Source organism: Anolis carolinensis, chromosome 3, assembly GCF_035594765.1.
Source record: "Anolis carolinensis isolate JA03-04 chromosome 3, rAnoCar3.1.pri, whole genome shotgun sequence".
Taxonomy (NCBI): Eukaryota; Metazoa; Chordata; class Lepidosauria; order Squamata; family Dactyloidae; genus Anolis; species Anolis carolinensis.
The window spans coordinates 185,999,727-186,014,871 of record NC_085843.1 but is presented as its reverse complement, the minus strand read 5'-3'; the positions used below and the strand labels follow the sequence as shown (position 1 = coordinate 186,014,871).

The following is a 15,145-nucleotide window of genomic DNA, read 5'->3' as shown; positions in this document are numbered from 1 at the left end:
GGTCACCTTCATTTAAGAAGCAAAGTCATAGAGGGGTGACAAGGATGATGGGAGATATGAAAAACAAAACTCATGTACTGGGCATATTCAGCATGGTGAGAAGAAGACTGAGAGTGTCATGATCACATTAGACACATCAGGGATTGCTACAGAGAGGAAAGGGGCAGTGATATAGGGCAACTGAATATTTCTAAATGTTTATAATTACCAAGAATACAAATATCACAGTTTTCTAATAACATGACAATGTTCTCAGTAAACAGAAGACATAGCTAAGTAATATAATGGAAAGTTTGAATTCCAGTGTATCAAATTTGCATAACAAATAGGATACATTATATTACGCAAGGAAGTACTAGATACTTTCTTCTGACACAACTGCAAAAACACATGGCTGCCATAAGTAGATTTTAGTCACATCAAGCTGATGTTGTGTGGCCCATGATGGAAATATACCGATAAAGTGTATGTTTCATTTGCAACCCTTTGCTACATTTTTTGGAAACTACTGCTATTACCTGTGGTTTTTAGAACCATGTATTGCATAAACTACTCAGATACAGACAAACACATCATTTGAAATATAAAAATACAAAAATTTAGGTCATTGGTGGGTTTTTTCCTGCACAAAGAGGAGTAAATGAAAAGTAATATCCATCAATGTTGTTCTTCAATAAATAGACTAAATAAATCCAATACAGGTTTTTCTATTTATGTACATATTTGTCATAAGCACTTCAGGTAATATTTAACACTGTAGATTAATTACAATTTTAGCTAACAAATAAGACAATATTGAGCAAAAGAAACAGCTTGAGAAGAAATAGTAAAAGGGCACCATGCTCATATTCAAATGTGAGGGAAGAAGAGAAGATTATCAAGGTCATTTGCCTCTATGGACAACAGTAATTTTGCCTTTGGTCAGTTAAAATCTGTGGAAGGGAACTCATTTTACGTCAGTCTGGCTACTCTTTTTTAATCCGTTCCTTTATGCCCCTTTGATGTTAAATTATCTTTAAAGCTCAAATGCTGATTTTTTTTAATTTAAGCAGAAAAAATAGCTTTTTAAAAATCCATATTTCCTAAAATTCGGTTAAAGCCTCTGTTTCTCTGTTCATATTCATAGATAGGCCAAAATGTTTGCAAGTTATCTATTGAGAGAGCTGCTGATTTTTAGCAGGCATTATCCTAAACCAAAAATAAGTGGAAGGGTATACAACCATGGATGAAGGAGCAGGCACAGGACCAAAAGACCAGGACCAATAGCCCCCTTCAAATTGGTTTTTCTATTTTCCCCCATTTTATTTACTTAAATGTATAGATACAAGAGGCTAAAGCTGAACAACATCTCCACAGCCAATAGGTAATTTGAATCTGAGCTGGTTAGGATACTCAGCTCTTTTCTCAGAACCAAATTTGACCCGATGAAACATACCTTTCCATCCCAAATCAGGGCCTCTCATACATCATTCCTAAACAGTTAAATAAGCAAAGACTCCAAGGAGAACAAAGGTACTCTACTGCAACATGCCTAACATTTACATTGCCCCCTCTGCTCATTAAACAGATTTTGTTTAAATAATGAACAAACTGTATTACAGACTCCAATGAGAATTCCAAAATTATAAGTCAACTGATAAAGCTCAGAGGAGATGGAAGAGAATGGGAGGGAGAGAATGGTAATATTGACTAATATAAAGGGCGCAGCTTGAGAAAGGATATTCCTGCCACACCTGATCAAACATAGTCCACAGGAGGGAGAAGGAAAGAGGAGCAAGAGGAGAAGTGAGACAAGGCAGTTGGAAATTTGCATCCAGAACAGATTAAAACAAATTCAGCAGGGACTGAGGAAATACAGAATATATATTACTATAAATGCAAAACTGTTCTAAAAGCTAACTCAAATGTCAAAGATTACTGCTTGAATAAATTTGAATATAAACGCTACTTCATCCATAACTTAATGAAGAAATGCTCTAGTTAAATCCATGCAAGAGCCGAACACTGTAACTTTGCTTTCAGAAGTTTCTGAAAACAGCACTGGACACCATCAAACAGGGTGCACAACTATTGCACCTGGAATTAGTGCTGTCCTATTTCCAACAACACCTTGAAAAGATGTTCAGTTATTGCTATAAGACACCATTAAACACACACAAAAAGCACTGACGTTGCGAGGCTCTTTTCCAATGTGAAAAATTAACTTTTGAATTTAAAAATGCACGTAATAGTTTGCCATTAAACACTCTGTTCCTTTTAATTATGTCTTTTTAACTTTACTTCTTTCCATAAAACCATCATGGTTGCGTACCCAAGTTGACATTCCTAAACGAAACATCTAGAATTTGTCCAAAGTTTACGTGAATTATTATTGCATAAAACACAAAAATGTCATAGACAGTTTTGTGTTTGTAGTAATGTATTCTTCCATGATTGCAGTTGTTTTGGATTTTTAGTGGTTTGTTTTTGGACAGCGACTGTAAGAATAAATTCCACTGAATACAAAGTGTTTACTTTTAAGCTCACACAGATCAGACTCTAAAACACACTTAGCACAATATAATTTTTAAAACTATTATCATTTCAAATATTTTCTCTGCTCTTTTAAAAGTTTCACTGTTTTTATTCTGATTTATTATATTGAGCCCTCCAAGTTCATTTACCTGGCCCCTGTCCTAAACCTTAGACTTAGAGTTGACCTAAGTCTGAAACGACTTGAAGGCACACAACAACAACAATCCTAATTTTGGACTATTTCATCATAGTCTGGCCCCCCCAACAGTCTGAGGGATCATGAACCAGCCCTCCACTTAAAAAGTTTGAGGACCCCTGTTTTAAACTGTCTAATTTTATTTGTATGCTGCCCTGAGATGACAAGATATAAAGTGAGACGTGAAAAAAAATAGAAGTCCAAGAGCAACCAGAAAAGAATAGGAAAAATAGCAGGCTGCATAATTCTTTCTTTCCAGCTATTTTTTTCCTTTCTCTTCCTTTCCTACAAGCTTTCTCAGTTCCTCTTTTAGTGTCCAGCTTGAAATCCCTGCTAAGTCTAGCAGTTAGATAACAACTGACTCCAACTCTAAAATAATTGTCTACCTTCATGTGTTTACAATACTGAACTTATTTGTCTATCTCAACCTCATAGGTATCTCTTGGTTAACTCTGTAGCAAGGCAGCCAGCAGAAATACTAATGACAAATCAATTAGTAGATTATTAGTAATTTTCTTGACACTAATTGCTTTGAAGTATAACATTTAAATCTGTTTTCCAATGTTAGTTGTCCATATCTATTATTTTTTCATAGAAACACTATTCATTATCTTACTTTAGTGTAAGATCTGAAAATAGAATTCCAGCTCCATTTTTTTCCGTAAGGACCATGTAAATTTGGTGCCCTTCTACCAGTCACTGGACTGGGGCTGGGTCACCTTTTTCTTTTTACACATCATGTGTATCACAGCAGCCATGCTGATGATGTACACAAGTTCATAGGATGAGTGTGATGTAGGAAGATGGAATTATTGCATCCCAATGAGCCCAATGATTTGGGGTTGAGATGTTAAAACAGTTTCTGTAGAAAATCCTCTGATAAAAATCAAAGTTTGTAATCAAGAACAGTTTTAGAAATAGCATACTATGCTAATACAGTAGAGTCTCACTTATCCAACACTCGCTTATCCAACGTTCTGGATTATCCAACGCATTTTTGTGGTCAATGTTTTCAATATATCGTGATATTTTGGTGCTAAATTCGTAAATACAGTAATTACTACATAGCATTACTGCGTATTGAACTACTTTTTCTGTCAAATTTGTTGTATAACATGATGTTTTGGTGCTTAATTTGTAAAATCATAACCTAATTTGATGTTTAATAGGCTTTTCCTTAATCTCTCCTTATTATCCAACATATTCGCTTATCCAACGTTCTGCCGGCCCGTTTACGTTGGATAAGTGAGATTCTACTGTAATAATCCCCCTTTCTTTTAAACACAGCCCTATATCTGATTTCTAATTCTAGATTTTAGGAGCCACTCTTAGAGTATCTGAAGAATCTTGTAAGGCAAAAAAATCTCATAAACTAGGGACAAAAAGAGATAGAGACAAAATAAAAGTTTTTCCAAAGTCTGTGGCACAAATTCAGTAATGTAGTTTTATACACTGCATTGGGGAAGCAGGCTTAGACACCAATAAAAATGCATGCCTTGAAAATGATGTTTAAATGGTAAGTTCCTGACCTATAACTGTGCTTCTTCGAGTGTTCATCCGTGAACTAACACATATTGGATTCTCAACACTTACGCAAACCATCTTCAGAAACCTTAGAGCTACACTCCTTGGCTGAGCCCTCCCTGGTATGGGGCACATGTACTGAGCATGTGCCATATACCACACATGCTCAGTACAATTCCCTTTCAAACCCACACAATTCCACGCCTGCAGCCTGCAACAAAGGAATTTGAGCAAACCAATAGAGGGTTAAACAGAGGATTGTGTGTGTTCATAAATGACCACTTTAAGAACCACAGATACAGGTAGCCAACCTTTTCTTCTTCATGCTTCCTGAAGGCCTATTTAGTCCATTTTGACTATGAATTTTAAACTTATATACTGTGTTTATTGCATTTTTATCTTTGTTCTGTGTATTTTAATATACATATTTCATAGAAATACATTTTAATATATGTATTTTACATAATGTTTTATGATGAAGTGCTTTAACCATGTCAAGTGTGAGGAGAGGCAAGTAAGAATTATTGTTGTTATCATATGGGAGATAAACACATGGATGGAGAGCATGACTATGCTCACATTAGTTGAGACACAAACAAGCCAAAGGAAGTAGAGGGTTCTTCTACACTACATAATACAAGACACTTATAATTATGGCCAATTCCAGGTTTAATTCTTCTAGTTTCCTGACTGTTGCACCGGCTTAGTTAGATACACTCTTATTATCACGATGGGAAAAAGATAACCTAAGAATTCCCACTGTTTTCAAAGGAGAGCAGCTGAGACTTAAGGTGTGGCTCCCGTTTTCACATTTATCACATTTTCACATTTATCTACTAGAAAAATTGGGGGGTTTGCTGAATTTCTTTATTGAAAGGTTCAACAAAAACAAGTATGTATCGTTTTTGGAGACTAGGCACCACAAAAGTATTTTGGATAAGAGAAGTTATTTACATTTAAGCATTTTTTTCAGGCAATGTAACAAAAGTTTAAAGAACCTTAAGCTTTCAATTTCAATTTCCCATCTATATAAGAGTGGCATCTCATCCCATAATTCCAACGCAAGCAGGATTCAGAACTTTGTACATTCAGAACCAATCTGAAATTTTCTAAGCCTACTTAGTAATACACTTATGTATGCAGGAACCAGAGAGGGAAAAGTTGGTGGAGTTACTGTAACCAGTTTATTACTAATATATCTAATTCAGTTACACTTGGACTGAAAAGATAAAAAATTTTAAGCATTATGTTAAATGCTTAATTACAAGATTAAAAAATGCCATCCATCATTTTATCTCCCCTTCCCTGAAGATTCCTGTCTCAAGCTTGGGGGGAAGAAAATAACAGCATGGATTCCTCATTCACCCAACCAAAGCCCCTCCTTTTGCTTCCTTCCTTTTTGTTCCTTGTTATAATCACACCTGTTTGCCCTTTCTTTCATTTATTGATTCCCACATAGGATGTCATAAAGCTGTTCATCTCACAGGAAATTTTCTGTATTTCCATTTTCTTAAACCTCTGATAATGTGAACTGACCAGCATCAATCTTTGATTTTCCTCTTCTTTCAAACTCAATCTTTTTAAAAATGTTTTGCCTGATAAAAAACATCTGCAGATCTCTATAGTCCATGCACAATTCTGGGCATGTTTATGACCATAAAGGTATTACCTAATAATTTTATTTTATTTTTGATTTGAGTTTATGTGTAACTGAATTAAATTTTATTGAATCTGGGCCCCAATTATGGATCTAGTATTGTTTTCTCAGTAATATCATTATACCACTATATTTTAATGATTGAGTGCCTGTATATGTAGGCACTCATTCATTTTTTAGGCCTAACATACAGGCAAATATATAAAATAAATGCAATGTGATATTCCTCGAGACACTCAGAATCAACTTACCAGTTATGTTATTCAACACTTCTTTCAAAACACTGAAGCTGTGCAGCAGGGGATCTCGTTCTTCATCCTAAACATATGAAAAATATGAATTATGAAATCCAAGCCAATGCAACAGGTTTATAGGTATACTTATGTGAAGTGTTGCCATATTATACATTTATGTTAAGAGTTATACAATTCCAGTTGCATAATAATATAATTATTGGATACTTAATTTAGAATATATGTTTCTTTTTTTGAACAAATTCTGCAAATAGATTAACATTAGTTGTTGGATATACAACACGGACAGGGTCATGGTTTATCACTGACTTCATTTAAATCCAGCTCAGACGTAAGTAGGTACGTCACCACAACCCCTTTCTTATACAAGTTGGATACAAGTTGGTGTTACAGATTGGATATATAAAAGATTTTATTACTATAGAAATACAAAACTTACAAATATAGAACTTATAAATTAGTTACTTTAAACTATATTATATACCATACTTTTCCTTTTTCTGTTTCACTGTGGACTATAGACATCTGTGCATTCAAATTCAGAAATGGCCACCAAATAAGATATGACAATATTGCTTTTCACTGTGTAACAAAAATAGGTAACTCATCACTAAAGAAAATAATAATAACACGATTTCCTTTTTTCTACTTATTTTTTTCAATTTACAGTCCACCTTTCTCTCAGTCTGGAGAATTTTCAAGTACTGTGCAATCACTCAAAAGACCTCAAAGCAGGGGAAAACTGTGATTTCATTCTAAAGCATAATATATGTTTCATGGATCAGCAGCAGCAGCCACTTGGCTGCACACAACTGATGTTTATAGTTATAATAGCACACAAAAAAGTTGACCTGAATAAAGCAAATATTCTACTGTTTTTCTATTAAAGTGTTTAATCCAATTCTACAAATACTTCCCTTAGTTAACAGAGGATTCTTCCCATCTACTTTCCTGGCATTCCTATTATCACAGAATGTGTGTTTTGAAAGCCTCTCTGACCAGGTTTACTATTCCTGATCCAAAATGGTTGGGCCAAAATATGGACCAAAAGTAGTCCATATTTTGAATTTTTTAATATTCTGGATTACTTGCATCTACATAATGAGATATTTTGGAAATGAGACCTCATTCTAAACACTGAATTCATTTGTTTCATATACACCTTAAACACAGTTTGAAAGTAATTTGATGTACAATATTTTAATAATCTTGTGCAAGAAAACATTCATATACACTAAGTTGTCACTATTGCTGCCACTCATATGGACAATTTTGTCGTATTCTGGATAATAGATACTCAACCTGTACTACTTTGTAAAATAGATACTCAACCTTTACTTTCTTTGTAAAATAATTTTGCTAGTTATAATTTTAGCTTGCCAATCATTCAACAGCAAATTACTTTCGTTCTAAATTTGATGCAACTACAGTAGAGTCTCACTAATCCAAGCCTCGCTTGTCCAAGCCTCTGGATAATCCAAGCCATTTTTGTAGTCAATGTTTCCAATATATCGTGATATTTTGGTGCTAAATTCGTAAATACAGTAATTACAACATAACATTACTGCGTATTGAACTGCTTTTTCTGTCAAATTTGTTGTATAACATGAAGTTTTGGTGCTTAATTTGTAAAATCATAACCTAATTTGATGTTTAATAGGCTTTTCCTTGATCAGTCCTTATAATCCAAGATATTCGCTTATCCAAGCTTCTGCCGGCCCGTTTAGCTTGGATTAGTGAGACTCTACTGTATTCATTTTCATTGCTGAGCTATTCCAATATGTACTTGCACATCTTCTGTAGTTTTCCATTTTTGGTATTAATTTGGAAACCAATTTTCACCAGCAAGAATTTGTCTATAAATAAGCTTTTCTCATGTTATGACTCTAATTTTAAACATTTATGTTCACCCAAGTACAAAAGCAAGGCAAGATTAAAATATGATACAAACACATATATTTACTTAAAAGTAACCCTAAGCTGGATTTCAAATTAATTAAAGTATGTATAGGACTAAAGTATTAGAAGGATATATATTTGTTTCCCCAAAATTTCTTTTTAAATCCATCACAGTGTTCACAATACTTTACACATGAATACCCTTTCACACTCACAATAATCCTGTACGGCAGGGTAGACTCATAAGAGATTTCTACCTTGTTCACTGACTGAAAATTTAAACCTGCATCTTTCCTAATTTCAAAATTCCAACCACTACACTACATTGACTCTCAGTTCAATAATCAGATAGTAAAGTGCAATGGTTAAGACATGAACTAAGACAGTGGTTCTCAACCTGGCGTCCTCAGATGTTTTTGGCCTTCAACTCCCAGAAATCCTAACAGCTGGTAAACTGGCTGGGATTTCTGGGAGTTGTAGGCCACATACATCTGGGGACCCCAAGTTGAGAACCACTGAACTAAGACATCTCCACTGAACGATTAAACTCTCTGGATGACTTCAGGCTAGTCCTGTCTTCCCTCCAACCCAGGGTCTTTGCAAGGATCAAAATATGCGGGAGGAAAACTACATAATGACAACTTGAGCCCTTTAAGGAAGAGACAGGATAGCAATGTAATTCATTCAATATACTGTATATTACACAATGTATTAGTCATATTTGCATAAATGCACACACTAAAAAAAATCAAGCATACCTACACTATCATGTAATAATTATTCAAATTTTGGGGATGCTAGCTGTAGAGAGAAATGATGCATTTATTAGGATGCAGCTTTCCAAAATAACTTACCAAGTGTGTATGAGTACTCCATCTTGCACTGCGCTTTATGGCTCCCACCACTGTATTGATTTCACCTTGTACAATATAAATGTTCTTATCTACAATCCTGGCAACCCTGAAATTGAAAAATTAAGTTAGAATCACCTATCAGAAAAGAACAGCTACTTTTGATATAGTGTTTCTATATACCAACATTTTCCAAGAACAGACTGTGCAATTTATTTAATAGGCATTCACTAATAAAGAAATAGGACTGTCACAATTTACAATTTTCACACACTTTAGTTAAGTAGTCTTTAAAGAAAAAGAGTTTGAAGGAAATTACTGCTGACAGATCTTAGCCACCACTATGGTACATAACTTTGCCTCAGAACTAGCCAATTGGGGAATGGATTTTTTTAGAAGAGTTACACATTATAGCATGATTGGACAAAGTGCAGCTCATGAGCAAAGTGCAGTCCTTGGGCCCAAGACCTCTAGAGAAAGGAACAACTCTTAACCAAAGCAGATCTTTACTGTCAGGGCAATATGAAGTCAGCAGTGTTGTGCAACAGTTATCTTAACTACAACATGAGCAGTGCAAAGTGAAGCAACTATCCCAGATTACGGATGTAACCTTTTGAAGGGAATACAAACTTTCCAAGAATAACATTAATCCCAATCCCCAGGCCAGACTTTCTGCTGATCAACAGCAACTCTATCTTCTCACTAGTTAATTACACTTTGTTCATTCTCATTATGCTCATTACTGAACCCAAACAGCATTTAAAGGTATCAGATGTTGCCCTGGTATTAGATGACAAGTAGCAATAAATTTGGGAGTCACCAGCCTGGTCACTCCAAAGCAGCTTCTCTCTCCCCCTCTTTCTCTCTCACACACACAAAAGAACACACACATATTTATATGCTGGTTAGCATAAAATGTAGGATATGACTCTGACACCACACAGCGAAACAGTACATCCTACATAAAATTCAATCAGATACAGAAGGATAAAAAAATAAATGGTACTGAAAGATGCTAAGAAATCCAAGAGAGCTAAAATTCTGCAGTCCCCAATACAGGTTATCTACCAAGGATATAGTTATAGTTGTTTTGGTTACACGAATACCAATCGGCATATTTAGTCTTCAGATGGTACTTTTACAGATTCCTTGCAGAACTGTATCCTTCCTTGCTAATAATTTCATTATACATATGTGCCATTGAAATTTAAAAATAATTCCTCTCCAACAAGAGATAACCTTGTTAAAGTATTACACATTTGTTAAAAAGTTTATATCTTGAAGGATAAATAAAGTAACTGTTTTTCTAGTATGCCTCCTCAAGTTGCACTTACCAAAGCTCCTCCTTTTAATTTCTATATTAATGTTTGTAAGATACTGGTGGAGAGGTCTCTCTTCAGATTAGTGTTCTAATTGTAATTCTAAAACATTCACCAACAGCCACAGGTTTTTTAATGGTGAATCTGTTGAAATACATTGTAAGTTTTGTTTCTACAAAGATATTTTTATAGGAGTATTTCTGATTAACACGCAAGTGGCATGGGCTGCAAACCATAGCACAAGGACAAAAGAGTTGAAGAACCTGCAAGGCTATTTAAATATACCTCCTGTCTGACTAGCATACATACCAGGTCATACATACTGCTCAGTTTTAGAGATGTTATTTTATCTTTACTTGTGGCTCAACTGCCAAAAAAGATGGATTACTTTTGTAGTTCTAGAGACTAATCTTTTTTGTTAAACTTCAATTTACTGATTCAGACACTATGATGATCTGTTTGGCTTAAGAGATCAAAGAAATCTATGTAGTGCTGTCCACCTTTCAGGTCACCAACTACTTACATTCAGGTAATACTCAATCATACATGCCTGGAACATGAAGGTGTAACTTCTGCCAAGCTATCTCTTTCCCCACAACCTCAATAATGACAGTAGATGGCTAATAATTATTAAATATACGAGTATGCATTTGTTCTTGCTGTGTGTACTTTCAAATCACCTCTGACTCATGGTGATCGTATTATTGGGTTTACTTGGCAATGCTTATTCACAGACTTGCCACTGTCTTCCGCTGAGGCTAAGAGAGTTTGATTTGACCAAGGTTATCAAGTAGCTTTTCATAGCTGGACAGGGATGTGAACCCTGATCTCCCAGAGTCCTAGTACAACATTCAAATTGCTATACTACACTGGCTCTTTCAGATAAAACCCCTGCAAATGGGTCCTGATATTTCAAATACATAAACCCTATTTCTTTGAAGTAGAGATAAACCTGTTCTGTCCAAATGATATTAGTCCTCATCTGTGTGTAAATGCATAAGGAACTGTTTCATACAAATCTGCCAAAACACAAGAAGCTATAGTGTCAAAATCTGAAGCTTGAATTTGACTTGGAAGAAGGGAAAGGGTGGGCATTCTGTATGCATTCATAAAGGAATCCTCAGCACAGGAATGCTAGAGCAGGACTTCTTAAACCCTTTCCACTCGTGACCCCTTTCCACCTGAGAAATGTTTATGTGATCACCAGTATATAAAACGTATAAAAATCAAACATTGACAATAAATCAATTTTTGCAAGACTGGCTAAAACAGGCTGATTTTCATTTTTGTGGAGAACAGCTGAAGCATGTTCTGCAGAGTCCACTGTAAACCCTGCCATTATTGTTAACAGGTTTGTGTAAATGGATGGCGTTCAGAAACCTTTTACTGCAGCCTAATTTTTTGTGGACCCAACAGTGAGCTAAAGGAGTTGGGACCCACGATTCAAGAAGCAGTGTGCTAGACATAGACAAAACACAGCTTCCTGCCCACTACTGGGTTGATAGAAGCCACAGTCTGGCAATCCCTGCAAGGCCACACTTTGCCTGGTTGTGTGAAATGGGTGAGAGGAGACTTGACAGCCATGTTTAAATATTTGAAATGATGTCGTAAGGAAGAGAGGGAAGGCTTGTTTTCTGCTGCCCTGGAAACTAGGACTAAGAGCAATGGGTTCAAATTACAGGAAAGGAAATTCCACCTGAACATTAGGAAGACCTTCCTGACTGTAACTGCTGTACAACAGCGGAACTCTTTACCCCAGAGTGGTGTGGCAGCTCCTTCCTTGGAGGCTGGATGACCATCTGTCAAGGGTGCTTTGATTGTGCTTTTCCTGCCTGGCAAGAGGTTGGGCTGGATGGACTGAGTGATGTCTTCAAAATGAAGAGAGTAGGAGTTTATAAGTATGAATTTCATAAGGATAAAGTTTTGAGAATGTGTTAAAGAGAAGGGAGGAGGAGTGATTGACGCCCCTTACACACAGCTTAATAAAATCCCACATTGTCTGCTTTGAACTGGGTTATATGACAATGTGGACTCAGATAACCCAGTCAAAACAAATATTACAGATTCTCTGCCTTGATATTCTGGGTGATATGGCTATGTGGAAGGGCCCAGAGTAAAGGAGTTGGAAAAAGATAGTGCCAGACACAGAAGGAGAAAAATGAGTGAAAGATGATGGAAGATCATGATGACATGAAAGAGAGAGATGGGAGGGAGAAGCACAGGAGGGGCAAAACATGGGAAAATTGTGTTGTTGAAAGCTTTCATGGCTAGAATCACTGGGATCCCTTCCGCACAGTTGAATAAAACCCCACATTATCTGCTTTGAACTGGGATATATGACAGTGTGGACTCAGATAATACAGTTCAAAGAATATATTGTGGGATTTTCTGCCTTGATATTCTGGCTTATATGGCTTTGTGGAGAGGCCCTGAGTTGCTGTGAGTTTTCCGGGCTGTATGGCCATGTTCCAGACACATTCTCGCCTGATGATTTGCCCACATCTATGGCAGGCATGCTCAGAGGTTGTGAGGTCTGTTGGAAACTAGGCAAGTGGGGTTTATATATATTTGTGGAATGTTCAGGGTAGAAGAAAGAACTCTTATCTACCTGAGGCAATTATGAATGTTGCAACTGGCCAAGAGAATTGTTTTGGAGAACAGGATTGTTTTGGAACAGAGAACCAAAAGCCCTTCCACACAGCCATGTAACTCAGAATATCAAGACACATAATCCACAATATCTGCTTTGAAGTAGGTTATATGAGTCCATGCTGCCATATAATCCAGTTCAATGTGGATTTTATACAGTTGTGTGGAAAGCGCCCAAGAAGCTCTGGAGAAGGACAGAAGCCAAAGGGAAAGACAGAGCTTGGAAGGTAAACTGCAGACAGAAAAGGGGGAGAGGTTTGGTTTGTGTGTGCGTGCATGTTTACTTTACACTGGTCAACTATAAAACCTATGATGGAGATCAGTCTAATGTGGCACTCTTTCTATTGCACCCGCCTTCGTGTCACTCTGTTAAACTATTGTATTTTAAATCTCCTCCTTTCCGTGTGATTAGAGTACAAGTCTATGATTGGATGACACTCCTCCCCAACATGCCCCTTCCACACTGCTGAATAATCCCACATTTGAACTGAAATATATGACAGTGTGGATTCTGATAACCCAGCTCAAAGTAGATATTGTGGGATTTTCCACTTTACTATGCTGGGTTATATGGCTGTGTGGATGGGCCCTCAGATAATGGGCCTTCCGAAGCACGCAGCATTTAATTCCTTTCCTTCCTCGAAGGAAAGGAGTGAGCAAGCCTTGGGGCGGGCCTGGGATCCGTCAGAACGCAGAAGCGGCCTTTCACCTTTCCTTCGCAGCCTTCGATGACAGGAGGATAATACCTTGGGTTTGTGGGCAGAGCAAAGAGCTCGGCCGAATACAGGCCTTTTCCTCCGCGCCCTGCTTGCCCCCTCCCTTCTTTCTCCACCTTTATCTTTGGAGCGCCACCCTTGGCCCCAGGCCTCGCCTGAAGAGACAGGCCCAGTCAAGGGCCGCCTGGCCTGTGTGTTTCTCTCACTCACCCCTCCATCCAGCCGGCATCCAATATGGCGCTGCTGGCGGGCGGCGTCGACGGCCGCCTTGGCATGCCGTGAAGCCCACTGTCGCAGCGCTGGGTTCCCGGAGGAGAAGGGTCTCTCAGGCACCGGCTCCGCTCCTCTCACTGACGTGGAAACAACGCGCACCCTACCACGCTGCCTGGTTACAGCGGACCCGAGGTTCCTGGGCACAGCCAATCAGGGACAGGCCTCTCATGACAGAAGGGCTGCCATCCAATGGGAGTGCTCTGTTCTGCTGGAGGACGATTTCCAAGACTAAGGTCCAAGCGGCAAAAGAGACAATCCCATGCAAGACGAGCACCTGCAGCAACCAATAGAGAGTTGGCATAGTTCTCCCGGTAGGCGGGCATAATACAGTGAGGAGGAAAGTCAAGTGCGGTTGAGCGACAAAGTAGAGGTTGCGATGCATTATGGGACTCGGCTTGTCAGCTGTGGGTTGTGTGTGACGTCGCGCTGAGGGTTTTTCCCCCTCTCTGGTTTCGTTTTGTTTTTGTTTTGACGTTTCCCTAAAAGACAACGCGTCCAGAAATCAAAACAAACCAACCCTCGAAGTCTCGTTCACTGTGTATTCCGAAAACCCGGAAGGAGGGTGAGAGGCACAGCGAAGAGGAAACGTCAGGAGGACAAAAGTTGGGAAACGAGTGGAAGGGTGGAGCTGGGCCAAAGCAGGCGGGGCCACGTCTTTCTGGGGACCCTTTAATACTGCCATATCATCCAGATGTGATAATCTAGATGTGGGGTTGTTGTATGTCTTTCGGGCTGTGTGGCCATGTTCCAGAAGTATTCTCTCCTGACGTTTCGCCCACATCTATGGCAGGCATCCTCAGAGGTTGTGAGGCATGGAGAGACTAGGCAAGGAAGGTAAATATATATCTGTGGAGAGTCCAGGGTGTGACAAGAGTCCTTTGTCAGTTGGAAGCCAGTTAATGTTGCAGTTAATCACCCTAATTAGCATTGGAAAGGTTTGTCTCTTGCCTGGGGGGCATCCTTTGTTCAGAGTGCACTTGATGAACCAACCTGGACACAGTATATTATTTGAGAACACAGAAATGCTTGACCACTCCAACAACTATCATGTCAGACTACACAGAGAAGCCATTGAAATCCACAAGCATGTGGACAATTTCAACAGAAAGGAAGAAACCATGAAAATGAACAAAATCTGACTACCAGTATTAAAAAACTCAAAAATCAGAACAGTAGATTGGAAGCAACACTCTGAGGGTAGAGGAGCCCCAGGGATGGCTAATGACTCTGAACAAAGGATGCCCCCCAGGCAAGAGACAAACCTTTTCAATGCTAGACTGGATGGCCCAAGTG

The 15,145-nt window shown here is 38.0% G+C and overlaps 1 protein-coding gene across 4 annotated transcripts in view; it reads right to left on the bottom strand.

Annotated features, from left to right (window-relative positions):
- The window catches only part of gbf1 (golgi brefeldin A resistant guanine nucleotide exchange factor 1), a 92,304-nt gene extending 78,328 nt beyond the window's left edge, over nucleotides 1–13,976 (bottom strand). For 2 of the 4 annotated variants that reach the window (XM_062975894.1, XM_062975895.1), the window contains exons 1-3: nucleotides 13,790–13,976; nucleotides 8,899–9,004; nucleotides 6,143–6,209 (exon numbers count right to left, since the gene is read on the bottom strand). In XM_062975894.1, coding sequence (XP_062831964.1) covers nucleotides 6,143–6,209; nucleotides 8,899–9,004; nucleotides 13,790–13,854 — 238 coding nt within the window. In that variant the 5' untranslated portion in view covers nucleotides 13,855–13,976. The remainder of the gene's footprint in view (nucleotides 1–6,142; nucleotides 6,210–8,898; nucleotides 9,005–13,789) is intronic. The other 2 variants (XM_008114230.3, XM_008114231.3) reach the window with 1 other exon arrangement.
- Between the last annotated feature and the right edge of the window lie 1,169 nt (nucleotides 13,977–15,145).